This window comes from Cibotium barometz, chromosome 11 (genome assembly GCF_041138505.1).
Source record: "Cibotium barometz isolate CiBa-2024 chromosome 11, ASM4113850v1, whole genome shotgun sequence".
Lineage (NCBI taxonomy): Eukaryota > Viridiplantae > Streptophyta > Polypodiopsida > Cyatheales > Cibotiaceae > Cibotium > Cibotium barometz.
Window position 1 is genome coordinate 30,002,372 of NC_141056.1, and position 25,839 is coordinate 30,028,210.

General features: G+C 46.6%; 1 protein-coding gene across 8 annotated transcripts; it reads right to left on the reverse strand.

Annotated features, from left to right (window-relative positions):
* Window positions 1–588: 588 nt before the first annotated feature.
* LOC147634033 (uncharacterized) lies at window positions 589–25,839 on the reverse strand. Of its 8 annotated transcripts, XR_015266966.1 has the most exons (4): window positions 22,966–25,414; window positions 1,187–1,310; window positions 1,088–1,104; window positions 589–1,016 (listed from the first exon to the last, which is right to left on the reverse strand). XR_015266966.1 is itself a non-coding variant. In XM_086805135.1 (3 exons), exons 1-3 carry the CDS (start codon window positions 25,516–25,518, stop codon window positions 1,224–1,226), a joined length of 1,557 nt encoding a protein of 518 aa, XP_086661261.1. In that variant the 5' UTR covers window positions 25,519–25,839; the 3' UTR covers window positions 589–1,223. The 8 variants fall into 8 exon arrangements, 6 of the variants coding, with proteins under 6 accessions (XP_086661261.1, XP_086661259.1, XP_086661257.1 ...); XR_015266967.1 differs by lacking the exon at window positions 1,187–1,310 and having other exon boundaries at window positions 1,088–1,156; XM_086805135.1 differs by adding an exon at window positions 25,484–25,839 and having other exon boundaries at window positions 589–1,310; window positions 22,966–24,400.

The window sequence follows — 25,839 nt, forward strand, 5'->3', positions numbered from 1 at the left end:
CACCTTCGCCCCGAAGGGGGCTTTGTTGGGTATCTCAGAGAGTCTGTGTGTGTATCCATCATCTACGTATACCCCTCTTTATGTTTATGTATGAACATCATGTGTGAACACTCACTTATGTGAGTGACTGAGTGTTAATGTGTGAACAACCTCTTGTAGCCCCTAGTGTACTTGTGTATGCAAGCAGTAACGACATTGGCCTATCCATGTGTCATTGCCCCCCTTACTTGTGATGTGTCAAAGGTAAGGCCTTCTAGCCTATAAAAGCATGTACTTGATACAAGGTTGATCATCAATGAAAATAGAGTATTAAGTCTTACAAAATCTTGAGTTTGTTTTATCTCTTCATCACACTCTCTCTCTACTTCATGGCAATCTTCCATCCCCCATAGCTTCCATAGTTGCATGCAACTTCAACACCTATAATTACTACCCAAAAAAAGGAGGAGGAGGAGATATGCAACTAAATTGTGATAGTGTTTATCCAAATTTGTCACAAAATAGCTAATAGTGTTCATCCAAATTTTGTCATAAAATAGCTAAGATATTTCCTAAGTGATATAAGCAGCTCTTGGATAGCTCAAAATCTTTGTCTATTTGAGCATGCACCTTAGATGTTTGAGAAGAAAAATAGAGATAAAAAAGAAATTATTTTCTTATGTCAAAGATACTCAAGTTTCACGAGTCTCCAATACTTGCCAAATCATAAGGAAATCTAAATTGCATAGTAGCCATGTAAGTAGAATAGGCTATATCCTTAAATATCTATTTTGAATCTAATTATAGAAAATTATTCTATCCGCCAGTGTAGAGAGCAGCGGTCGTGCTTAGAAACCTTGAAAAGTTGGAACTTGCATTTGATGATCCCTTCAAGGAGCTCAGATTATGTTTAAGAACCTTTGCTTGACCTTTCAAACGTCAAGCACAGCCCTTGCTTTGGATGCGATACATATAGCTAAGAGACCTTCAGCAACACCAAGATTCCATGGGCATGTCTGCTGCTTTATGCAGTGACTATTTCTGTTTGAATTGGCTGTATTCTAGGTCTCATAGTTGTGGGACGTGCCAATAATGGTGCATCAGACTCCGCCTTTGTCTGTACAGCTGCAATAAGAACACCCTATTCATACTCATGAACTTCGATCCCTCAACCACGCTGCATTTTGACGAAGTTTTAAGACCATACTCTGATTAGATGAATTTGATTCAACCTTCTCGACAAATTATTGTAATTTCATACTGTCAACAAAATGGTAACCAGTTTGTAATGGTTCGCCACACCGTTGCCGTTTGTGGGGAGATTTTTCAGCCTGCAAATATAACACTCAAAACTTTTTTCAAATCCTTTATCTATTCTTGCAGCAATTACTTCAGACAGCTCAAAATTACTCAACCAAAGTCTCTCTCTCTCTCTCTCTCTCTCTCAGCCGCGCCAAGGTGTGACGCTTGCACAACCAAACACCTCTACCTGATTTTGTGGCACAAATAAAGCCATAGGCTGGCATGTTGGGCAGTATGTGTGTCTCCATGCGTACAGAAGCATATGGACTTTGGGTCACCAGTTATGATGATATAGTTTTTGGACATTTTAATGGCAAAATCACGGGTTCTCCCTATGCTCCTGCTCTCATTTAAGACTGGAAAGCTTTACCTAAGCTGTCAGACATTGTCATTTGGGATTGCATCATAGGTCGATTTGGAGGGTCATTATGGAGATGATGCAAGCATTGCAGCCAGCGCTTGCACTTCAAGAAGAAGGCCAACGTAGAGAATAGCTTTTTGACAAGTAGCTCCCTGGATATACACCTCTTCGTTTTCATTAGCTCAGTTTCTAGGGCGTACAAGCTCCTTTTGCCCCCCCCTTGGATTCATGAGCATGCGAATATGGAGGATGTCTAAATCCTTGCCTTGGTGGAAAGCGGCATTGGGACGGATATGGAAGAGCAAATTGCCCTTGAAGCAACGATTGTTTCTATGCAGATGTATTATGGGTGTTTTTTTGGTGGGGATTCTTTTGGCACGTAGACACATTGCTTCAGCCTCATGTAGGCAATACTCTCGCCCACGTGAGATAGTGCCCCATCTTCTGTGGTACTCTCGAGCCCTCTTGGACAGATTGTCAGGGCACCTACGGGCACGATTTCCAGGCAAAGCAGTTTTCGCTTTTTGGTTGACACTCTCCACCATTGCCAGCTTATGCAATCTTTCTGGATTGAATGAGATTCATAGCACTTCGGACTATCTACCATGTCTGGAATTAGCTACTTTTTTTTGTTGTTCATGTCAACCCTTTTTCCTTCTTCCGTAGATCACTTTACCAATCTCTCAAACATTCTTTTGATCTTGGAGAGCTCTCTTTTCTGCAGCTCAAGGAGTTTTCCCACTGTTTCTGATCTGACTCGTAGGTGTCCCACTCTGGGACAGCTATGGATGTACATTACTTTTATTAATGAAGCAATGAAACAAAAAAAAAAGTGTGTGAACAGCATGCAGGTGTGCAAAGGGCTGCGAGGGGCTTGGGCACCTACGCAAAGGCTTCAGCTGTGCAAGCAAAGTGGCGGTGGCTGGCTGGGCACCAGCTCTAGACGCCTTTGTGAAGCAAGTGGCAGAGGACAAGTTGATTAAGCTGCACAATGGGCACCTGGGTGAAGCGCGGGTTTTTTTCTTCTTTTTTTTTTGGGGGGGGGGGGGGGGGGGGGGGGGGCCTCATGAGGACATGATAATGGATATTGAGAATATTAAGTCCACCATGCATCTTAGGCGAGCAAACCAAATTCTTGCTTTATCAGACGAAGGGCTTTTCTGTCCCTTTTGTTTTCCGAAGGCATTCCAGGGCTTTAGACATGAAAAGGTCAATCTGTCTGCAAGACCAAGGCAACAAAGGGAGAGAATTGCAGATACGCCATGATTATAGACTGCACTATTTGCAAATGTACATGCAATGGCCATGTAGACAGCTTCCAATATTCAAATGTTGTGATGTAGCTTCTGCACAAAATGGTGCGTGCTGTTCACACACATGCGCTACTCTAGCCCCCTATGAGCCCAATAGGCTTTTCCGCTCTGAGCGCTGGCCTCCTCGGATTGCTTCCCTCTATGCAGATGCCCTAGCTGTAAATGCCAGGAGTTGGCTGAAATCTGGTCCAAGACAAGAAAAGCCTCTCAAGGAGGCATGGAAGCTTGAGTTGGCTGAAATCTGGTCCAAGACAAGAAAAGCCTCTCCAAGAGACCTCTCACCTCCACAAGGCAATACAAGCAGCCAAGGACAAAATTGTCACGTGCATCCCGCACTTGGATGCCACGTAGACATTTCTGTATAGAAGGTGCAGGACCTTGGTCCCATGTGAGCCCAGTCCGGGACGAGTCAGCCAGGGATCCATCTCAGATGTCCGAGGTCAGGTGTGCATTGTCCTGCGCAGGAGTCTAAGGTCAAGTGTGCAGTCCTGCACATGAAACAGTGCCAGCCCGCGCTGTGAGTCTCCCTCTAGAATGATGTCAGTGATTCTGTGTATCGAGTATGGTACCGGATGCAAGATCACTGAGTAGTTAGTGTTTAGGACTAGGGGCCAGCCCATAGGGCTACCCCGGATCTTAGTGTGGGCATGGGAATGGTGTGGAACCACCCCCATGAGGGCCAGGAAGGCCCAGGCTGAACCCACCAGCCATGGAGGGACTGTAGGACAGCCCTAGGACAAGAATAAGGCAAATTCCAGGAGTTTACAGCCTTTACATGGCTGTAGGGCAAGTATGGGGCAGCCCATATAGGCTGCCTAGCCCTTGGGATGTGTGCAAAGGCCTTGCCCAGCCATTGGAATTCAGGCGCATCACCTTCTCAGCTTGTAGAGAAAAACACAGCATTTTATGGGATTTAATTCAGCATTTTTTGCTGAATTTTCACAGTCGTGGGACATTAAAAGCTGGCCGCCTGGTTCTATGCTGGCAGATTGCTCCTGTGTGGGTAGTATAAATAGAAGTGTCCATAATCCCATTCATTCATCTCATTATTCACCAAGAGCTCAAGCAAATCAAGGGCTAGACAAGCCAAGGGAGTTGCTAAGCAAAGGGGTGGAGTACTGAAGGTCAAGGGCAGGGATTTCCCAGCCAAGAAAGGTCAAGAATTCTGTATTTTCTTTTCAGATTCACATCATTCTAATAAAGCAAATACACCATCCGTGGTGGGGGCCCTATAGAGGGTAATTGGGACCCAATCTTGTGTCCTCTCCATCTCTCCCTCTCTCTCTCTCTCTCTATTTTCTGCACATCTCCTTTCAGTTTGTGCGTTAATTTACGTCGCGAAAAGAGTGCTGAATTCTGAGTATTGAAGTTACCGAAGCTTCCGCATGTTACAGTGGTATCAAAGCCTACTTCAAGTACAAAGATTCAACAAAGAAACCAGAATTTTTTCTCGCTCGTGTGGTTGGTTTTTAGACGCCAGTGGACTACCCCTTTCAGAGTGACTCCTGTCCCTCGAAGGACGGTTGGTTTTTAGCCTCCGGAAGCCTCCGAACGTCTCCCACACATATCGTGGATGGTCAAATTGCGTTCCGGAAAGGAAGTGCATTTTCCTGCTATGGCGAGCTTCGACGACGAGAGAGACCAAGAACCATGGGACTAGAGTGCACCAAGCAGCCCAGCTAGGGCACCAGGCTTGAGTGTCACAGACATGTTCCAACAAATGATGCGAGCAATCGCAGAACAGACAGCCAAGTTGGATGAGCAGAAGGCGCAGATCTTGGCTCTGGAGGAGCATACCCGCTCTCCAGCGTCGCGTTTTCCATCTCCTCCTCCCTCTCCTTCCGTATCCCAGATACCAGATCCTCGACTGAGGAACCATCTCACAAGGTCACAGCCGCAGCCAAGCTCTTTGCTTGAGTTGCAGATGCGTGCATTGGAGATCCGACAACGAGAAGACGAAGCCATGCGACGCGTGGAACACGAGCGTTACCTCAAAGCATTGGACGCCAGATTGACACCGGCGGCGCCCTCGAATCATTTTCCCGAGAAAATGAACTTCAGTAAGTATAATGGTAAACTCGATCCCACAACTCTCTATTCATGGTTACATCAATTTGAAGCTTACTTTGCCGCAGTTAGGAAAACAGATACTGACAGAGTGATCTTAGCCAGTTGGTACTTGGAAGGTGAGGCTATTCCTTGGTGGACTCAGTGGGCTCATGCCCACACCAGAGCAGGTATGGCAACTTATGTGTGGGACGAGTTCGTCCGCGACCTTAAGCAGCGGTTTCTACCGCCCCACTACCTTGAGCGACTCGAAGACGAGTTCAAGGGAGCGCGTCAGAACGCGCAACCAGTCCTTCTGTTTGCCAATAGAATTTCGACTTTATGTCTGCAATTAGGCTTATCTGATACGGACAAGAAAGGACAGTTTTTGTATGGCCTTGACACGCAAATCCAATGGGAGGTGCGTATGTTTAGGCCAGCCACTTTTAAAGACGCACTCTCGCTTGCACAGAGTGCAGAAATGAAACACAATGGTGGCAAGCCCAAGACTTCCCAGCCGGCTTCTCCCAGGGCTACCGCCTCGGGGGGCAAAAGCCAGAACCAGACGGGGTCTTCCCCAGGTCAGAGCTCGGGAGCCTCTGGCTCCAAGAACTCGAATAGTGCGTCTAAGCTTACTCCAGACCAGAAAGCGGAGGCAAGCAAGACAGGTGGCAAGTTGAGTGCTGAGGAGCTTTCTTAGTACAAGAAGGAGGGTAGATGTTTCTTTTGTCATACAAAAGGACATACTTCTCGGGATTGTCCGAAGAAGCCTCCAAAGCCCGCCGCCGCCGCCTCCACAGCTTCCGTGGTGAGCTCAGCTCCCACACAGACCCCAGCGGCTACCCCTAGTTCTTCAACCCCTAGTGCTTCAGTTGGAGCAATTATTAGCCGGGAGCTCGAAGATAAGCAGAAGGGCGCCCATGACCAAGAGTATGAGCGCAACGAATTGCTCACGTTCTTTGGCTACATAGGTGGCCAGAGAGTCGTCGTCTTGTTTGACAGCAGCAACACGGAGGATGTGGTCACGGAACAGGCCGCTAGGCGTGCCCGTTTTGATCTGACTTCGGTGGACAAACAGGTTGAGGGTTTTAGCACAGGCATGACAAAGAGCGTCAAGTATGAAGCTCTAGGTGCTAAGTTAGTGATTCAGGGCATAGAGTTTGTGCGTGATTTTATGGTGGCCCCTCTTGTAGGAGCAGACATAATTTTGGGTATTCAGTGGTTTCACAAGTTTCTTCCTGATGTCAAGTGGGACAAGCACACGTTCCAAATCAATCGGAATGTGTCAAACGCCCCAGTGACCATTAAGTGTGAGCCAAGAATTCCGAACTTTCCGCTCATAAGCCACTTACAGGCTAAGCGAGCAGTCAGGAAAGATGCACAGTGTGCGATGATTTACATCCAGACAGCCCAGACGGTGGCCAGTGCTTCCGAGAAGTACTCGGTTCTCCATGAAAAGTTCCAAAAGATTTTTATTCGGGACAACCTTCCTCCCTAGCTTCCCCCGTCCAGACCGGAGGACCACAAGATAGCCCTCTTCCCAGGCTCAGAACCCCCGAGCAAGTTTCCGTATCGCCTTTCCAAGGCAATGGAATCGGAGTTGGACCGCTAACTCCAAGAATTGTTGCAATCTGGCTTCATCCGCCCCAGCGTGTCGCCATTTGCAGCACCGATCTTATTTGTCAAGAAGAAAGATGGGTCTTCCCGTTTGTGTGTCGATTATTGTGCACTCAACAAGCTAACTATCAAGAGCAGATTCCCGATGCCTCGAATTGACTATATTCTCGAGAGGCTGAATGGAGCAAAGGTGGTCTCGAAACTTGATTTAAAGAGTGGGTACCACCAGGTGCGGATTGTGGAGGGGGGCATCCCCAAGACAGTCTTCCGTACAGAACCGGCCCACTATGAATTTGTGGTCATGCCATTTGGCTTGACGAACGCCCCAGCTACATTTATCCGCATGATGATGCGTGTTTTCTGGGATTTGATTGGAAAGTGTGTGTTCATATTTCTGGACGACATACTCATATTTTCAGCTACGATTGAGCAGCATGACATTGATGTGGAGAAAGTCCTTACATTGCTGGAAAGCAACGAGCTCTACGTCAATGAAAAGAAATCGGAATTTTATCTGTTCCACGTGCATTACTTGGGATATATAATTAGTGCTGAAGGCATTCGACTTGATCCGGCTAAAGTGGCCGAGATTGTCAACTAGGAAGTACCTCAGACAGCCTATGACATTAGATCATTTGTGGGTATATACCAAGCATATTCCACCCACATCGACAAGTTTTCTGACCTCTCGGCAGATCTCACCGATCTGCTAAAGAAGTGAAAACAAGAAGGCAAAAGATTCGAATGACTCCACGAAGGCATTCCAGAACCTCAAGGTGGCTTTATCAGAAGCACCTTGTTTAGCACTTGCCTCGTGGGACGACCCATTTTAGGTGATCACCGATGCGAGTAACATCGCAATTGGAGGTGTATTGCAACAGAATGGTCATCCAATAGCTTACACGTCTCATAAGTTACTGTCCGCCGAGAAGAACTACTCAGTCTATGATCGTGAACTCCTAGCGGTTATACAAGCCTTGAAACATTGGAAACATTTTCTGTATGGCCGTGACTTCGAGGTTCGCACTGACCATCAGGCATTATGCTAGATTCAGACGATGCCAAGTGCACAGTGGAGTGATCGACAACATCGCTGGAGTCAGATATTCCAGCAATTCGGTGGTATGATTGAGTACCTTCCAGGAAAGGCCAATCCAGTGGCCGATGCTTTGAGCAGGAAGGGACAAGTGTCTACGATTCAGACCACTAGACTTGATCTTGTTGGTACAGGACTAGAGGACATGAAGCACACGTACGCGGATTCCGAGGAATTCGGTACATAGTGGGAACATGCATTGGATGCCACAGGACCATGCCACTTTCTGATACGCGATGGTTGGCTTTTCTACAAAGGCCGACTATGTGTCATGAAGTCGTTCAGGGCAGCTCTTCTCCATGATGCCCATGACGCCATTACAGGTAGTCATAGGGACATGAATTCGACTCTGGAGAAATTAGAACAGCAATACAATTGGCCAAAGATGAGGCGTGATGTGTTTACATATGTACAACGCTGTGACATTTGTCAAAAGGCGTGGAAAGAAGATAGGGTTGTTACAACCCTTGCTAATTCCTGAGGGTCCTTTCCAAGACATTTCCATGGACTTTGTCACGAATCTGCCTCCCAGTCCGAGTAAGCGTAATACGCAGTGCTTAACTATTGTTGATAGGTTTAGCAAATTTGTTATGCTTATTCCTTGCAGGGCCAATGTGACCGCCGAGGATGTTGCCCAGTTGTTCATTCGGCATTGGTACCCGATTGGCGGGATTCCTAGGACCATAGTGTCAGACCGAGATGCCAAGTTTACCAGACATTTTTGGAGGGCATTGTTTGATAATTTTGGTACTAAGTTGAATTTTTCCAGTGCATTCCACCCACAGACGGACGGCCAGACAGAGATATACAACCAGTTGGCCTTTGATGTATTGAAGTGTTATGTCCACGATCAGCAAGGTAAGTGGGAATCATATTTGCCTTTAGTTCAAGCTGTTTTGAATGATTCTTTTTCTTCAGCTATTCGCAGGACTCCATATGAGGCAGCGTTTGGAAGACCTTTCTAGTCGTTGTTAACCAAGACTTCGTCTTCGGTACCGGAGGCGAACAGAGTGACGGAGTCTTACCAGGAGATCTTAGAGTCAGTAAAAGACAGATTGGCTAAAGCGTAAGAGGCCTACACTCGACAAGCCAATAAAGACCGAAGGGATATGAAGTTTTCGGAAGGGGATTGGGTTTATCTTCGGATAATGAAGCAAAGATTGAAGCAGGTGGGCAAGCGATGCCCAAAGTTGTCTTTTAGGAGCTTCGGACCTTTTCCCATCAGGAAAAAGATTAATGAGATGTCTATGCAGTTAAAGCTACCTCCGAGTTGGACTATGCACGATGTATTTCATGTCACTTAGTTAAAGCCATATGCAGGTCCAACCCCTTCAGAGGTCAAAGACGAAGCGGAACCAGACATTTTGGATGAAGCAAAAGTTATGGTTCCAGAACAGATCCTTCTGCACCGTTTCAAGCATGGCTCAGGCCGAAGACTACGATAGTTCCTCACGAATGCCAGATCACTGAGTAGTTAGTGTTTAGGACTAGGGGCCAGCCCATAGGGCTACCCCGGATCTTAGTGTGGGCATGGGAATGGTGTGGAACCACCCCCATGAGGGCCAAGAAGGCCCATGATGAACCCACCAGCCATGGAGGGGCTGTAGGACAGCCCTAGGGCAAGAATAAGGCAAATTCCAGGAGTTTACAGCCTTTACATGGCTGTAGGGCAAGTATGGGGCAGCCCATACAGGCTGCCCAGCCCTTGGGATGTGTGCAAAGGCTTTGCCCAGCCATTGGAATTCAGGCGCATCACCTTCTCAGCCTGTAGGGAAAAACGAAGCATTTTATGGGATTTAATTCAGCATTTATTGCTGAATTTTCACAGTCGTGGGACATTAAAAGCTGGCCGCCTAGTTCTATGCTGGCCGACTGCTCCTGTGTGGGTAGTATAAATAGAAGTGTCCATAATCCCATTCATTCATCTCATTATTCACCAAGAGCTCAAGCAAATCAAGGGCTAGACAAGCCAAGGGAGGTGGAGTACTGAAGGTCAAGGGCAGGGATTTCCCAGCCAAGAAAGGTCAAGAATTCTGTATTTTCTTTTCAGATTTACATCATTCTAATAAAGCAAATACACCATCCGTGGTGGGGGCCCTTCAGAGGGTAATTGGGACCCAATATTGTGTCCTCTCCATCTCTCCCTCTCTCTCTCTATTTTCTGCACATCTCCTTTCAGTTTGTGCGTTAATTTCCATCGCGAAAAGAGTGCTGAATTCTGAGTACTGAAGTTACCGATTCTTCTCCGAAGCTTCCGCATGTTACAAAAATGCAGACGGACTTGGTGGAAACAAATTGTGGTCTCCTGCAAGACATACAAACATGAGCATGATACAAGTCGGGATTCAGATCCAGCTCCCAAATCAGCATTGTACATATTCATGTTTTGCAATATACATGGTAGATTAGGTCTATGCTGCCTCTTCTATATATTTTTGTACTTAAATGATTTGGTTTCCATATCGCCTGAGCAAGGCCACGGAGACATAGTTGGACCGTCAACTCCACGAACTGTTGCAATCTGGTTTCATACACTCTAGTGTCTCCAATTGCAACCCCAATCCTCTTTGTGAAAAAGAAGGATGGATCCTCCCTACTTTGCATAGATTATTGGGTGCTCAACAAGCTGACAATCAAGAGCAAGTTCCCTATTTGATTACATCTTAGAGAGGCAGAATGGAGCAAAGATGTATTCAAAGATTGACCTCAAAAGTGGGTACCCTCAAGTACGAACTTTGGACAAGGACATCCCCAAAAACCACATTCCGAACTGAATGGACCCAGTACGAGTTCACGGTCATGCCCTTTGGTTTAACAAACACCCTAGTTACATTTAACCGCATGATGATGCGAGTTTTTAGGAACTTGATAGGTAGTGTGTCTTCATCTTTTTGAATGACATACTCATTTTTTCAGCTACAAAAGACACCACGACATTAACATAGAAAAAGTGATGAAATTGCTTGAAAGCAATGAGCTTTATGTCAATGAGAAAAAACCAGAATTTTATCTATACAAGGTTCATTACCTCGGATATATAATCAGTGCCGAAGGCATCTGATTAGACCCTGCAAAGGTAGCAAAAATCCTTAATTGGGAGATTCCGAAAACTGGATACGATATTCAGTCGTTTGTGGACATTTGCCAGGCATATCCCACCCACATCGACAAGTTTTCTGACGTCTCAGCAACTCTTACTAATCTACTTAAAGGTGTCAAGACTCGGAGGCAACGGATTGAAATAACTCCTTGTGGTTTACATGCTTGCAAGGACCTTACGGTTGCATTATCCGAGGCTCCTTGTTTAGCATTAGCCTCTTAGGATGACCCATTCCAGGTGATCATTGATGCGAGTAACATCGGTATCAGAGTAACATCAGTATCAAAGCGGTCTTGCAATTGAATGGGCATCCAATCCTTACATGTCCCGAAAGTTGATCCTTGCAGAAAAAAACTACTAGGTCTATAATCGAGAACTCCTCGCGGTGATGCAGGCCCTAAAGCATTGGAAGCATTTCCTTCATGCACGCCACTTTAAGGTTCACACAGATCACGAAGTTTTGTGTTGGCTTCCAAGTGCGAATTGGAGTGACCATCAACACTCATGGAGCTAGATTTTTTTTTCCCCAGAAAAAAGATCCTTAAATCCGTTCCCAAAGAGGAAATGCCAGTCAAAATGAACAAAGGGGAGGATGCAGTTCTCCTCTGGCTAGCCGCTCTAGGAGGAGAAGGCTATCTCATAAAATGGAGGGAGGAGGAAATAACCACACAAGTGGTCTGTAATGCCAAGTAGGCTCGCTACCAGTGTCTGTAAGAAAGGGACGGTGCCACCAAATCTCGAGGAAGGCCTGAGCCAGATTTTCCAACAATTTGGTGGAATGATTGAAAATCCATTCCCAAAGAGGAAACGCCAATCAAAATGAACAAAGGGGAGGATGCACTTCTCCTCTGGCTAGCCGCTCTAGGAGGAGAAGGCTATCTCATAAAATGGGGTGAGGGGGAAATAACCACACAAGTGGTCTGTAATGCCAAGTAGGCTCGCCACCACAGTCTGTAAGAAAGGGACGGTGCTGCCAAATCTTGAGAAAGGCCTCTCAACAATGGAGCCAGATTTTCTAGCAATTTGGTGGAATGATCAAGTACTTCCCGGCAAGGCCAACCCAGTGGCCGACGCCTTGAGCAAAAAAGGAACCGTGTCCCACATCCAATCCAGGTAGATGGATCTTGCTGGTACAAAACTAGATGAAATGAAGCACAAGTACGCAGATTCCATGGAATTCGGTACTCAGTGTGGAAACATGCATCGGACACCATAGGACCATGCCACTTTTTGATACGCGATGGTTGGCTTTTCTACAAAGGTTGCCTTCTCCACAATTCCAAGCAACTCTTCTCCACAATGCCCATGATACCGTTATTGGCGGTCATAGGAGCATGAACTCGACGACTTTGGAGAAGTTAGAGCAGCAGTTTTATCGGCTCAAAATGAGGATGTGCAGCATTATTTTGTTTGTCAAAAAGTGAAAGCTTCTCACGGGAAGAAGATTGGGTTGTTACAACCTTTACTTGTTCCCCAAGGACCTTTTCAAGATATCTCGATGGATTTTGTGACGAACCTGCCTCCCAGTCCGGGTAACCGTAATATGCAATGTCTGATGATTGTTGATCATTTTAGCAAGTTTGTTATGCTTATTCCTTAAAGGGCTAACGTTATTGCTAAAGATGTTGCTAGGTTGTTTATCCAGCATTGGTACCCCATAGGTGGCATACCTAGGACCATTGTGTTAGATCGAGATGCCAAGTTTGCTAGTCATTTCTAGAGGGCACTATTTGTGTCATGTGCATGCACATGAACATGCTAATCCCTGATTTGCAGCAGATAAAAGACCTTCAGCAGTTGTCATAGGCATGGAAGGAATTGTGGTGATCCATGTAATATGCGGAAGCTTCGGAGAAGGATCGGTAACTTCAATACTCAGAATTCAGCACTCTTTTCGCGACGGAAATTAACGCACAAACTGAAAGGAGATGTGCAGAAAATAAAGAGAGAGGGAGAGATGGAGAGGACACAGTATTGGGTCCCAATTACCCTCTGTAGGGACCCCACCACGGATGGTGTATTTGCTTTATTAGAATGATGAGAAATCTGAAAGAAAATACAGCAATCTTGGACCTTTTCTTGGCTGAGAAATCTCTGCCCTTGACCTGCAGTCCTTCACCCCTTTGCGTAAGCAAGCCCTTGGCTGTCTTGGCCCCTTGGATTGCTCGAGCACTTGGTGAATGATGAGATGAATGAATGGGATTGTGGGCATCTCCTTTTATACTATCCAATCATGAGCAGTCGGCCAGTACTGCAACAGTCGGCCAGCCCATAAATGTCCCACGACTGAGAAAATATAGCAATAAATACCATTAAATGTTGCGCATCCCTTTGTTGCTTGGCTGGGCACTTAAACGCATGGGAAATAGGGCTGGGCACTTAGGCGCCTGCTACCTAGGAGGCTGTGCACTAAATGCCCCTTGTTTTGGAGGCTGGGCCGCCTGTATGGGCTGCCCCGTACTTGCCTTAAACCTCTCCAAGAGCTGGATAAGCAGTCGGCTACCCCTGGCCTGCCACTGGGGCTGTCCTACAGCCCCCCCCATGGCTGGTGGGTACAGTCAGGGCCTTTCTGGCCCTCATGGGGGTGGTTTCACACCATCCCCATGCCCACGCTACGACTTGGGTAGCCCTATGGGCTGGCCCCTTGTCCTAAACACTAACTACTCAGTGATCTGGCATCCGGTACCATACCAGATACACAGAGTCACTGACATCATTCCAGAGGGAGACTCACAGCGTGGACTGGCACTGTTTCATGTGCAGGACAATGCACACCTGACCTTAGACTCCTGTGCAGGACAATGCACACCTGACCTTGGACAACTGAGATGGATCCCTGGCTGACTCGTCTCGGACTGGGCTCACATGGGACCAGTTCACCATCCCAGGTCCTGCACCTTCTGTACAGAAATGTCTACGTGGCATCCAAGTGCGGGATGCACGTGACATCCCCTTCTGCTTAACTTGACGGAAACTACATAGCCTCCAAATAATCTGTCAATAACGCCGGATAGTCTTCGAAAAACTCTTTGTCGAGCCATACTGCTTCATGAGTTCCTCGGTCCTGAAACTTCGTGAGGAACTGTCGTAGTCTTCGGCGTGAGCCATGCTTGAAACGGTGCAGAAGGATCTGTTCTGGAACCATAACTTCTGCTTCATCCAAAATGTTTGGTTCCGCTTTGTCTTTGACCTCTAAAGGGGTTGGACCTGCATATGGCTTTAACCAACTAACATGAAATACATCGTCCATAGTCCAACTCGGAGGTAGCTTTAACTCCATAGACACCTCATTAATCTTTTTCCGGATAGGAAAAGGTCCGAAGCTCCTGAAAGACAACTTTGGGCATCGCTTGCCCACCTGCTTCAATCTTTGCTTCATAATCCGAAGATAAACCCAATCCTCTTCTCCGAAAACTTCATATCCCTTCAGTCTTTATTGGCCTGTCGAGTGTAGGCCTCTTGCGCTTTAGCCAATCTGTCTTTTACTCACTCTAAGATCTCCTGGTAAGACTCCGTCACTCTGTTCGCCTCCGGTACTGAAGACGAAGTCCTGGTTAACAACGACTGGAAAGGTCTTCCAAACGCTGCCTCATATGGAGTCCTGCCAATAGCTGAAGAAAAAGAGTCATTCAAAACAGCTTAAACTAAAGGCAAATACGATTCCCACTTACCTTGCTGATCGTGGACATAACACTTCAGCACATCAAAGGCCAATTGGTTGTATATCTCTGTCGTCTGGCCGTCTGTCTGTGGGTGGAATGCACTGGAAAAATTCAACTTAGTACCAAAATTATCAAACAATGCCCTCCAAAAATGACTGGTAACTTTGGCATCTCGGTCTGACACTATGGTTCTAGGAATCCTGCCAATCGGGTACCAATGCCGAATGAACAACTGGGCAACATCCTCGGCGGTCACATTGGCCCTGCAAGGAATAAGCATAACAAATTTGCTAAACCTATCAACAATAGTTAAGCACTACGTATTACGCTTACTCGGACTGGGAGGCAGATTTGTGACAAAGTCCATTGAAATGTCCTGGAAAGGACCCTCAGGAATTGGCCAGGGCTGTAACAACCCTATCTTCTTTCCACGAGGAGCTTTCACCTTTTGACAAAAGTCATAGCGTTGTACATATGTGAACACATCACGCCTCATCTTTGGCCAATAGTATTGCCGTTCCAATTTCTCCAGAGTCGAATTCATGCCCCTATGACCACCTGTAATGGCATCATGGGCATCATGGAGAAGAGCTGCCCTTAAGACTTCATGACACATAGTCGGCCTTTGTAGAAAAGCCAACCATCGCGTATTAGAAAATGGCATGGTCCTGTGGCATCCAATGCCTGTTCCCACTGTGTACCGAATTACTCGGAATCCGCGTACGTGTGCTTCATGTTATCTAGTCCTGTACCAACAAGATCAAGTCTAGTGGTCTCAACTGTAGACACTTGTCCCTTCCTGCTCAAAGCATCGGCCATTGGATTGGCCTTTCTTGGAAGGTACTCAATCATTCCACCGAATTGCTAGAATATTTGACTCCAGCGGTGTTGTCCATCACTCCACTATGCACTTGGCATTGTCTGAATCTAGAGTAATGCCTGATGGTCAGTGCGAACCTCGAAGTCACAGCCATACATGAAATGTTTCCAATGTTTCAAGGCCTATATAACTACTAGGAGTTCACGATCATAGACTGAGTAGTTCTTCTCGGCGGACAGTAACTTACGAGACATGTAAGCTACTGGATGACCATTCTGTTGCAATACACCTCCAATTGCGATGTTACTCGCATCGGTGATCACCTGAAATGGTTCGTCCCATGAGGCAAGTGCTAAACAAGGTGCTTTTGATAAAGCCACCTTGAGGTTCTGGAATGCCTCCAACGCTCGTGGAGTCATTCGAATCTTTTGCCTTCTTGTTTTCACTCCCTTTAGCAGATCGGTGAGATCTGCCGAGAGGTCAGAAAACTTGTCGATGTGGGTGGAATATGCCTGGCATATACCCACAAATGATCTAATGTCATAGACTCTTTGAGGTACTTCCCAGTTAACAATCTCGGCCACTTTAGCCGGATCAAGTCGAATGCCTTCAGCACTAATTATATATCCCAAGTAATGCACCTGGAACAGATAAAATTCTAACTTCTTTTCATTGACGTAGAGCTCGTTGCTTTCCACCAACTTAAGGACTTTCTCCACATCAATGTCATGCTGCTCAACCGTAGCTGAAAATACCAGTATGTCGTCCAAAAATATAAACACACTGTCCAATCAAATCCCGGAAAACACGCATCATCATGCGGTTAAATGTAGCTGGGGCATTCGTCAAGCCAAATGGCATGACCACAAATTCATAGTGGGCCCGTTCTGTACGGAAGGCTGTCTTGTCCCCCTCCACAATCCGTACCTGGTGGTACCCACTCTTTAAATCCAGTTTTGAGAACACCTTTGCTCCATTCAGCCTCTTGAGAATATAGTCAATTCGAGGCATCGAGAATCTGCTCTTGATAGTCAGCTTGTTGAGTGCTCGATAACCGACACACAAACGGGAAGACCCATCTTTCTTCTTGACAAACAGGATCGGTGCTGCAAATGGCGACACGCTAGGGCGGATGAAGCCAGCTTGCAACAATTCTTGGAGTTGGCGGTCCAACTCCGATTCCATTGCCTTGGAAAGGCGATACGCAAACTTGCTCAAGGGTTCCGAGCTTGGGAGGAGGTCAATCCTGTGATCCTCCAGGTCTGGATGGGGGGAGCTGGGGAGGGAAGCTGTCCCGAAGAAAAATCTTCTGGAACTTTTCATGGAGAACGGAGTACTTCTCGGAAGCACTGGCCACCGTCTGGGCTGTCTGGATGTAAATCATCGCACACTGTGCGCCTTTCCTGACTGCTCGCTTAGCCTGCAAGTGGCTTATGAGCGGAAAGTTCGGAATTCCTGGCTCACACTTAATGGTCGCCGGGGCGTTTGACACATTCCGATTGATCTGGAACGTGTGCTTGTCCCACTTGACATCAGGAAGAAACTTGTGAAACCACTGAATACCCAAAATTATGTCTGCTCCTACGAGAGGGGCAACCATAAAGTCACGCACAAACTCTATGCCCTGAATCACTAACTTAGCACCTAGAGCTTCATACTTGACGCTCATTGTCATACCTGTGCTAAAACCCTCAACCTGTTTGTCCACTGGAGTCAGCTCGAAACGGGCACGCCTAGCGGCCTGTTCCGTGACCACATCCTCCGTGCTGCGGCTGTCAAACAAGACAACGACTCTCTGGCCACCTATGTAGCCAAAGGACTTGAGCAATTCGTTGCGCTCATACTCCTGGTCATGGGCGCCCTTCTGCTTATTGCTCCCGGCTAATAATTGCTTCAACTGAAGCACCGGGGTTTGAAGAACTAGGGGTAGCCGCTTGGGTCTGTGTGGAAGCGGAGCTTACCACAGAAGCTGTGGAGGCGGCGGCGGCGGGCTTTCGAGGCTTCTTCGGACAATCCCGAGAAGTGTGTCCTTTTGTATGACAAAAGAAACATCTACCCTCCTTGTTGTACTGAGAAAGCTTCTCAGCACTTAACTTGCCACCAGTCTTGCCTGTCTCCGCTTTCTGGTTTGGAGTAAGCTTTGACGCATTGTTCGAGTTCTTGGAGCCAGAGGCTCCTGAGCTCTGTCCTGGGCAAGACCCCGTCTGGTTCTGGCTTTTGCCCCCTGAGGCGTTAGCCCTAGGAGAAGCCCGCTGGGAAGTCTTGGGCTTGCCACCATTATGTTTCATTTCTGCACTCTGCGCAAGCGAGAGTGCGTCCTCAAAGGTGGCTGGCCTAAACATACGCACCTCCCATTGGATTTGCGTGTCCAAGCCATACAAAAACTGCCCTTTCTTGTCCGTATCAGATAAGCCTAATTGCAGACATAAAGTCGAAATTTTATTGGCAAACTGAAGGACTGGTTGCGCGTTCTGACGCGCTCCCCTGAACTCGTCTTCGAGTCGCTCAAGGTAGTGGGGCGGTAGAAACCGCTGCTTAAGGTCACGGACGAACTCGTCCCACACATAAGCTGCCATACCTGCTCTGGTGTTGGCATGAGCCCACTGAGTCCACCAAGGAATGGCCTCACCTTCCAAGTACCAACTGGCTAAGATCACTCTGTCAGTATCTGTTTTCCTAACTGCGGCAAAGTAAGCTTCAAATTGATGTAACCATGAATAAAGAGTTGTGGGATCGAGTTTACCATTATACTTACTAAAGTTCATTTTCTCGGGAAAATGATTCGAGGGCGCCGCCGGTGTCAATCTGGCGTCCAAGGCTCTGAGTTAATGCTCGTGTTCCACGCGTCGCATGGCGTCGTCTTCTCGTTGTCGGATCTCCAATGCACGCATCTGCAACTCAAGCAAGGAGCTTGGCTGCGGCGGCTGTGACCGGTCCCTGTGTCGAGGATCTGGTATCTGGGGTACGGAAGGAGAGGGAGGAGGAGATGGAAAATGCGACGCTGGAGAGCAGGTACGCTCCTCCAGAGCCAAGATCTGCGCCTTCTGCTCATCCAACTTGGCTGTCTGTTCTGTGATTGCTCGCATCATTTGCTGGAACATGTCTGTGACACTCAAGCCTGGTGCCCTAGCTGGGCTGCCTGGTGCACTCTGGTCCCATGGTTCTTGGTCTCTCTCGTCGTCGAAGCTCACCATAGCAGGAAAATGCAATTCCTTTCCGAAATGCAATCTGACCATCCACTATCTGTGTGGGAGACTTCCGGTGGCTTCCGGAGGCTAAAAACCAACCGTCCTTCGAGGGACAGGAGTCGCTCCGAAAGGGGTAGTCCACCGGCGTCTAAAAACCAACCACACGAGCGAGAAAAAATTTCTGGTTTCTTTGCTGAATCTTTGTACTTGAAGTAGGCTCTGATACCACTGTAATATGCGGAAGCTTCGGAGAAGGATCGGTAACTTCAATACTCAGAATTCAGCACTCTTTTCGCGACGAAAATTAACGCACAAACTGAAAGGAGATGTGCAGAAAATAGAGAGAGAGAGGGAGAGATGGAGAGGACACAGTATTGGGTCCCAATTACCCTCAGTAGGGCCCTCACCACGGATGGTGTATTTGCTTTATTAGAATGATGAGAAATCTGAAAGAAAATACAGCAATCTTGGACCTTTTCTTGGCTCAGAAATCTCTGCCCTTGACCTGCAGTCCTTCAACCCTTTGCGTTAGCAAGCCCTTGGCTGTCTTGGCCCCTTGGATTGCTTGAGCACTTGGTGAATGATGAGATGAATGAATGGGATTGTGGGCATCTCCTTTTATACTACCCAATCATGAGCAGTCGGCCAGCCCATAAATGTCCCACGATTGAGAAAATACAGCAATATATACCATTAAATGCTGCGCATCCCTTTGTTGCTTGGCTGGGCAAACGCATGGGAAATAGGGCTGGGCACTTAAGCCTTCTGCCTAGGAGGCTGGGCACTGAATGCCCCCTGTTTTGGAGGCTGGGCCGCCTGTATGGGCTGCCCCATACTTGCCTTAAACCTTTCCAAGAGCTGGATAAGCAGTCGGCTACCCCTGGCCTGCCCCTGGAGCTGTCCTACAGCCTCCCCCATGGCCTACCCATGGCTGGTGGGTACATTGTTCCTATGAAAGGTGTTTAGGGCTGAAAGAAGACAGAGAGCTTCCGCGCATGTGACAATTTCATGACTTTGGAACTAAGTTGAATTTTTCCATTGCATTTCACCCACAGACGAACGGCCATATGAAGATTTACAATCAATTGGCATTCGACGTACTGAAGTGTCATGTTCACGACCAGTAAGGTAAGTGGGAACAATTCTTGCCTTTAGTTCAAGCTCTGTTGAATGACTCTTTTTCTGCAACTATTGGGAGAACTCCATATGAGGCACAGACCATTCCAATCTTTTTTAAGACATCGTCCTTAGTGCCTAAAGCTAGCAGGTTGACGAAGTCTTACCAGGAGATTTTGGAGTCTATGAACGACAGGTTGGTTAAAGCGCAGGAGGCCTATACTCGACAGGCCAACGAGGATAGAAGAGATGTGATCTTCTCGAAAGGAGATTGGGTATATCCCAAGATCATGAAGCAAAGGTTGAAACAGGTGGACGAGTGAAACTTCGGACCCTTTCCCATTCTAAAGAAGATCAACAAAGTTTCTATGAAGCTGCTACCTCCCAGTTGGACCATGCATGATGTGTACCATGTAAATTGGTTGATGCCTTATATTGGACCTCCTCTCTCCGAGGTCCACGATAAATAGGAACCAGACATAGTGGACAAAGTTGAAGTTATGGTTCCGGAACAAATCCTCTTGCATCGTTTCAAGCATAGCTCCGGCTGAAAAGAAAGACAAATCCTCACAAAGTTTCAAGACCGAGGGACACATGAAGCAATGTGGCTTGACAAGAACTTCTCCGAAGATTATCCGGCATTATTGACGGACTACTGGGAGACTTTGCAGCTTCTGTCAAGTTAAGCAGAAGGGGATGTCAAGTGCATCCCGCACTTGGATGCCACATGGACTTATCTGTACACAGCAGGTGCAGGACTTGGAGTGGTAATCGGTCCCTTGTGACCCCCAGTCCGCAATGAGTCAACCAGGGTTCCATTCTAAGCATCCAAGGTTAGGTGTACTGGTCAAGCGTGCAAGTCCCGCACATGAAGTAGTGCCAATCTGTACTATGAGTCACCCTCTTGAATGATGATAGGTGTTCCGAGCAGCTAGATGCAAGGCACCTAGGAAGCATATAGATGCATTTATAACATAGTAACAAAAAAACTTGTTTCTAGCTTTCGAAACCTCGAAACGTTGAAACGGTTTTTAAAAACCTCGAAACCTCTCCAATACGGCGGTTTCACCCAAATTTCAGGTTTTGTTTCCCCCCTCCCTCCTTCCCTCTTCTTCTCTTGCCTCCCTCCTTCCCTTTTCCATCTTCTGCTCCTTCCCTTTCATTCTCTTCTTCATCTTCCTTTCTCTGCTTCTCTCCTCTTCTTCTCCCTTGCTCATCTTCTCCTTTTCTCTTCTTCTCCTCTCTTCTTTCTCCTTTTTCTTCATACACCATCCTTCAATGTCTTAAATCTTTCCCAATTTCTACCTTCTCTTCTTCAATTTCTTAACAGTCCTTCATTGAACCACTTGTGGCATCTAATTAGGCAAAATTGCCATAATGCCTCACCAAAATAAGGATAGTTCATCGAGATGTGTGAGAAGACACCATTTTTTCATCATTGCACTATGTTTTTAGATGGCTACTATAAGTTCTTTAAGTTGTTATACTTTATGAAATTATTGATTTTTTGAAACCTCATGATTTCTAAGCCGAGGGACGAAACCTTTCGAAACAAAACCCCAAAAACCTCAAAACGAAAAGAAACCTCGAAATGTTTCTTGTGACTATGATTTAGAACTGCATAGAGTGCAGGCCTACAAGAGCCCATAGCATGTTTGGCCAGCCCTTATAGGGCATAGAGCCTAGTCGGCCAGCCCATGGAGGGCAGCATAGCAAGCGACCACCATCTAGGCAGCCCTGCAACAACGCGGCCAGCCACTCTAGCTGCCCAACATGAGAAAGTCTCCTACATTGGCATTTTCGTCTTTTCTTTTTGCAAGATCCTTCTTCCCTTGTTGTGTCTTCTTACATGGTCCCGTGTCACTTCCCTCCATGCTCGATTGAAGGGGGGTGTTGGGAGGTGAAAATCTTGCATGGGTAGTGGGGATTGCAAGATGGGAAAAGGGATGCCAAGTAATCCCACATGCAAAGGCAATGTCAAAGATGAAAGATATATATGACCCCTCCTGTCTTCAACTCCCCCAAGCTTGTCCTTTGTGGAAGACAAGAGGGCTGGTTCGGTAGAGTGGTAGCATGCCAGAGCCTCCACATGCCCATGTGGATGTGTGTGCCTCCAAGGGTGCTGGCAGCTCTAGAAAGCACGCTAGGCATAAATGTTGGCCCGCCGCTACATCCAAACTTGGTGTGTGAACCATGACAGATCATGGGCAGTTTGGCCCTTAAGGGGGTGGTTGGTGTTCTCTCTATCTATCTCCTTATCTCCTCTCTTCACCATAGTGTTTGCATACTTACGGTACGGTACAATATACGTACGAGTACGTAAAGTACGCATCGGGATAAGTACTTTAAGTACGTTCATTTTTTTTAAATAATGTATATATAATAAAAAATACATATTATAAACCTTGGTGCCTTTAGGTGGAAGGACGACTTTGCTGAGCTGAAGAAGTGAGGGAAGTGGTCGTGAGAGCTCGAGTGACTCGTCTATCAATGCCCTCGTCGCTCGAGCTCTCTGTGAAGCTGTCCGTATGTCTCCTCCTGCTCATCACGTACTATATCACTCTCCTTGGCATGTTGCTGTTTGTGACGCTCCAGCTCCTCAACATCAACATGCATACCATGTATTCACTAGTAGTTATTAGTGACTAGTCACTTTAAACTTTTTTTTAAGTACAGGTACGGAAAGCATGGTACCGACATGGTACGTATTGAAAGTAATGAACTGATGAGTACGAGTACGGAATGCAACTATGCTCTTCACTTTATCTCTTCCCAATAAAGGTTAGCGCGCACGCCTAATGATCGTTAGCACTTTCGCACCATATTGCATGTAGCACCCCCCACTCTTCCTTCCCAACATTGCGGTTCTCGCTTGCGAGTTGCCTACCTTTAGGATGCTGAAGTCCTAGAACATTAGGAATAAAATAGCCTGCTAGCACACTCTATCAGTATATGATCTTTCTTTCTCCTACACTATTCCACTGAGGTGTTTAGGTGACTCTAAATTGCAGTTTCGATCCATAAAAATCTTGACGTAACTTGCCAACACCAAGTCTTAAGGTAAATTTCAACTCATCCTAGTTGTTCTCATGCCTACTACTCTATTTTGTCTATCAAAGAAGTATCAAATTATACTAGTTTGGGCACATTTACAGGTATACACATGACATATCTTGCTCTGCCATACAACCGGGGCTGCCATATACACGTCCTCGTACACCTGAAAGCCATAGCAATTGCCAGGCTCGAATGTATCTTATGCCCCTTACGAACATGTCCAAAAACTTCAAATCAAATTTTTAATTCAAACACACACAAGCAATTTAGTGCCAGTCTTGCACACTTTAATCAACACGAGCAGTTACCTCAATAACAGGCACACAGGAAACTCTGTTAAGCCATTGTAGGGTATCTGCTGCACTCCTTTCTTCACTACTTGCTTGCAACAGTTTCAATTGTTCTGCCACCTCCTGAAGCAATTGCATTCCCCCTCTCTCTTTCCTCCTCAACTCAATTGTCTGTCTCATCAGGTCTCTGTCAGCTTCTAGAGTCCGAAGTCTGGACACAAGCTCACACACCTCGTCCTTTAATAAGACTCTAGAACTGTCCCTCACAATCATTGACCTGGTCCGGAAATCACAAGGTGGAACTTGAAATGGATATCCCGGGCACTTGTTGGCATGATCAACACCTTTTTTCGTTTCTTCGACGGGAAGAAAAGCTATTGCTTCTGTTGAGATACAAGAAGATGGACTTCTGAAATAATTGCATGGCTTTTTTATTGGTGCTTTCTTTGACATGCCCGTGTCTTGTCCCTCAAGGCCATGTCTCTTAGCAACATTCATCAACCCATTTTTCGCCTGCCTTTGCTCTTCAGCTTCAAATCTGTCTTTAAGAATCTTCCTCCTGTAAAGCTCCATCTCCTTCCCAAGGGCAAGCAGCTCTGCCTCCCGTTTCAGAAGATTGTCTCGCAGGTCAACAATAGCCTCTTCATCAAACATCTCCTTCTCCTCTGCCATACGCTGATACTGCACAGCTTCCATTTGTATTGCTGCTTTTTCCTTCTGAAGCATAGATATCGTGGCCATTGCTTCATCTGCAGCTAATACCGATGCAGTCCTTTGTCTTTCCAACTCTGCATAAGCCATATTGAGAGTTTGACGCTGTACAGAGAGTGTCTTCTTGAGCTTCACAGGATCATGATCACTTTCCTTTGAAATGCCTTTTGATGCTCCATAATCATCAAATGCCTCACCACAGCTCAGTGGTTTCTGTGCAACTGCCTCCGTTTTCCACTCACTTTGCTCCTTCATTTCTTGCAAGCCATAAGAAGGAAGAGGTTGACCGACCCATCGATTATCAATCTTATCTGCTATATGCTCCCTTGTAAACTCAAGACCTATTTCAGAAACGCGGGCAGCACCGTCCGTAAATTTGACACCAGCATCTTGAAGCTCATTAGATGACTGGTAAACACTGAGTTCATCTGCATAGACACTATCTAGCTTGCAAAGATTCTGCAAAACTTCAATGCCTTCTCTTGCCTCATGGCTCAAGGCATTCCTATCATGCTCATGGCTCAAAACATTCTCATGCTCATGGTTGGCATGGTGATCAATCAACTCCTCCGGAAACACTTTGAAGCTATGATCCCTTTCAAGCAGTGTACTTGCTGCCCCTGCACCACTGATATCATCATCAGCTGATGCACCACCTGAATGGGGGAGGCCTTCCAGAGACCAGCTATCTAACTTCCCCTTGGCTAATCTTTGGTGATGCAACTTTCCTTGAGTTAATGACCTACAACCGATGCAATGGCCAGCCTCATCAAAATTTCTGCTCCTAGAATTAAAATTGCAAACACTATGGCTGGACATGTTCGAGCAACGCCTTGATACACCTTGATTAAAGCAAGGAGGATGAAGACCAAAAATGTTGATGAACTTGGAAGTGACGTAGGAGATGGTAGAACAAGTCAAGAAAAGAAGAGTTATCACAAGGTCCATGAAAGATAAGATTAAGGAGGTGGCCATGACTGAGCCTTCACCTGTGGCCTTTCTGCTGTGCAAGCTGGTCATAGCAAGAGGTGGGAGCTCTGATTCAATCCTAAACCTAACTGTACAATGATAAAGGCAAGCAAAAATTGGCCGGACGCCAATATGCTTGCAGATGTGGGATGATTAAACAAAAGAAAAACAAGTCTGTAAGTAGAGCAGCTAGGGTTTCCTCAATGAAGTGCAAAAGGTGATGTGCGTCAGATGGCGATGTGTGTGCAATAGTTGGAGGATTAAAATGAGATACTGAAGGAGGTGGCCATGGATGAGTCTTCACCTGTGGCCTTTCTGATGTGCAGGCATGCCAATTGATGATGCGTGGGGACAAATAGAACCCTGACTCTGAATGTAGCAAAGAAACATCAACTTGTAAGTGAAACCTGTGATGCAGCACGGCTGGAAAGTAGGTGTGAACTTGTATGCAATCTCTATATGATCAAATTCAGAAGGACGATCGGTACTGCGAGGGCCAAATAAAGAGCTGAGCAGAGGAGCAATCAATCGCGATTTGGAGCTACTAAGCATGCAATTATTTTAAAGCTTTTCGTCTAAGTTCAGATGAATGAGCGTAGCAGTTTGATCAAGGAGGTGATCAAACTGGTGATTAGGGTTGGTTATGGTTTTGGCTGAGGTTTAAGCAGGTGGAAGGAAGTTAGGGTCGAGGGTTTCGTCTGTACGCATAGAAGAAGCAATGTAGGGTTTTGCGCAGGCTGTTCCTAGGCTGAAATCGAAAAGGGGAATGCTCTCTCTCTCTCTCTCTCTCTCCATATAAAAGTACTGTTGAGATGCCGTTGCGTAAAAAAGCAGAGTCGAGTCGATGGGGGCCTACTGTAAAGCTCGGTGCAGTCGTACGTCTCCTTGCATTGCTGACGAAGGTAACGACGCCAATGGCTATGGCGATGAAGCTCGCTCACGCAGTGTTTTCCTTGGTATGATCATCACCTTAGAAGGGACTAGTCACTAAAGCATCCTCAAGACTAGACCCCTTGGGCATGGGATCACACCATAGACCCCTTGGGCATGGGATCAACTGCTGTGGAAGGCCAGGCATGCGCGCCGGGGGCCTACGAGGGCCATTGATCCCGTCTTTATGACCCCGTGGAAGATAGTGCTGAGACTAAAGCATCTTAAGTCGATAGAACCTCTAGATGTGCTTGACTCCTCTTCCCACACACCTGTTGAACT

Bases quoted from the DNA above. Each gene is read 5' to 3' on its own strand.
- LOC147634033 (XM_086805131.1), bottom strand. From the start codon at position 24,678: ATGACCAGCTTGCACAGCAGAAAGGCCACAGGTGAAGGCTCAGTCATG. The intron at 1,311-22,965 runs GTAACTGCTCGT...TTATATTTGCAG, and splicing joins CCTGTGTGCCTGTTATTGAG to GCTGAAAAATCTCCCCACAA.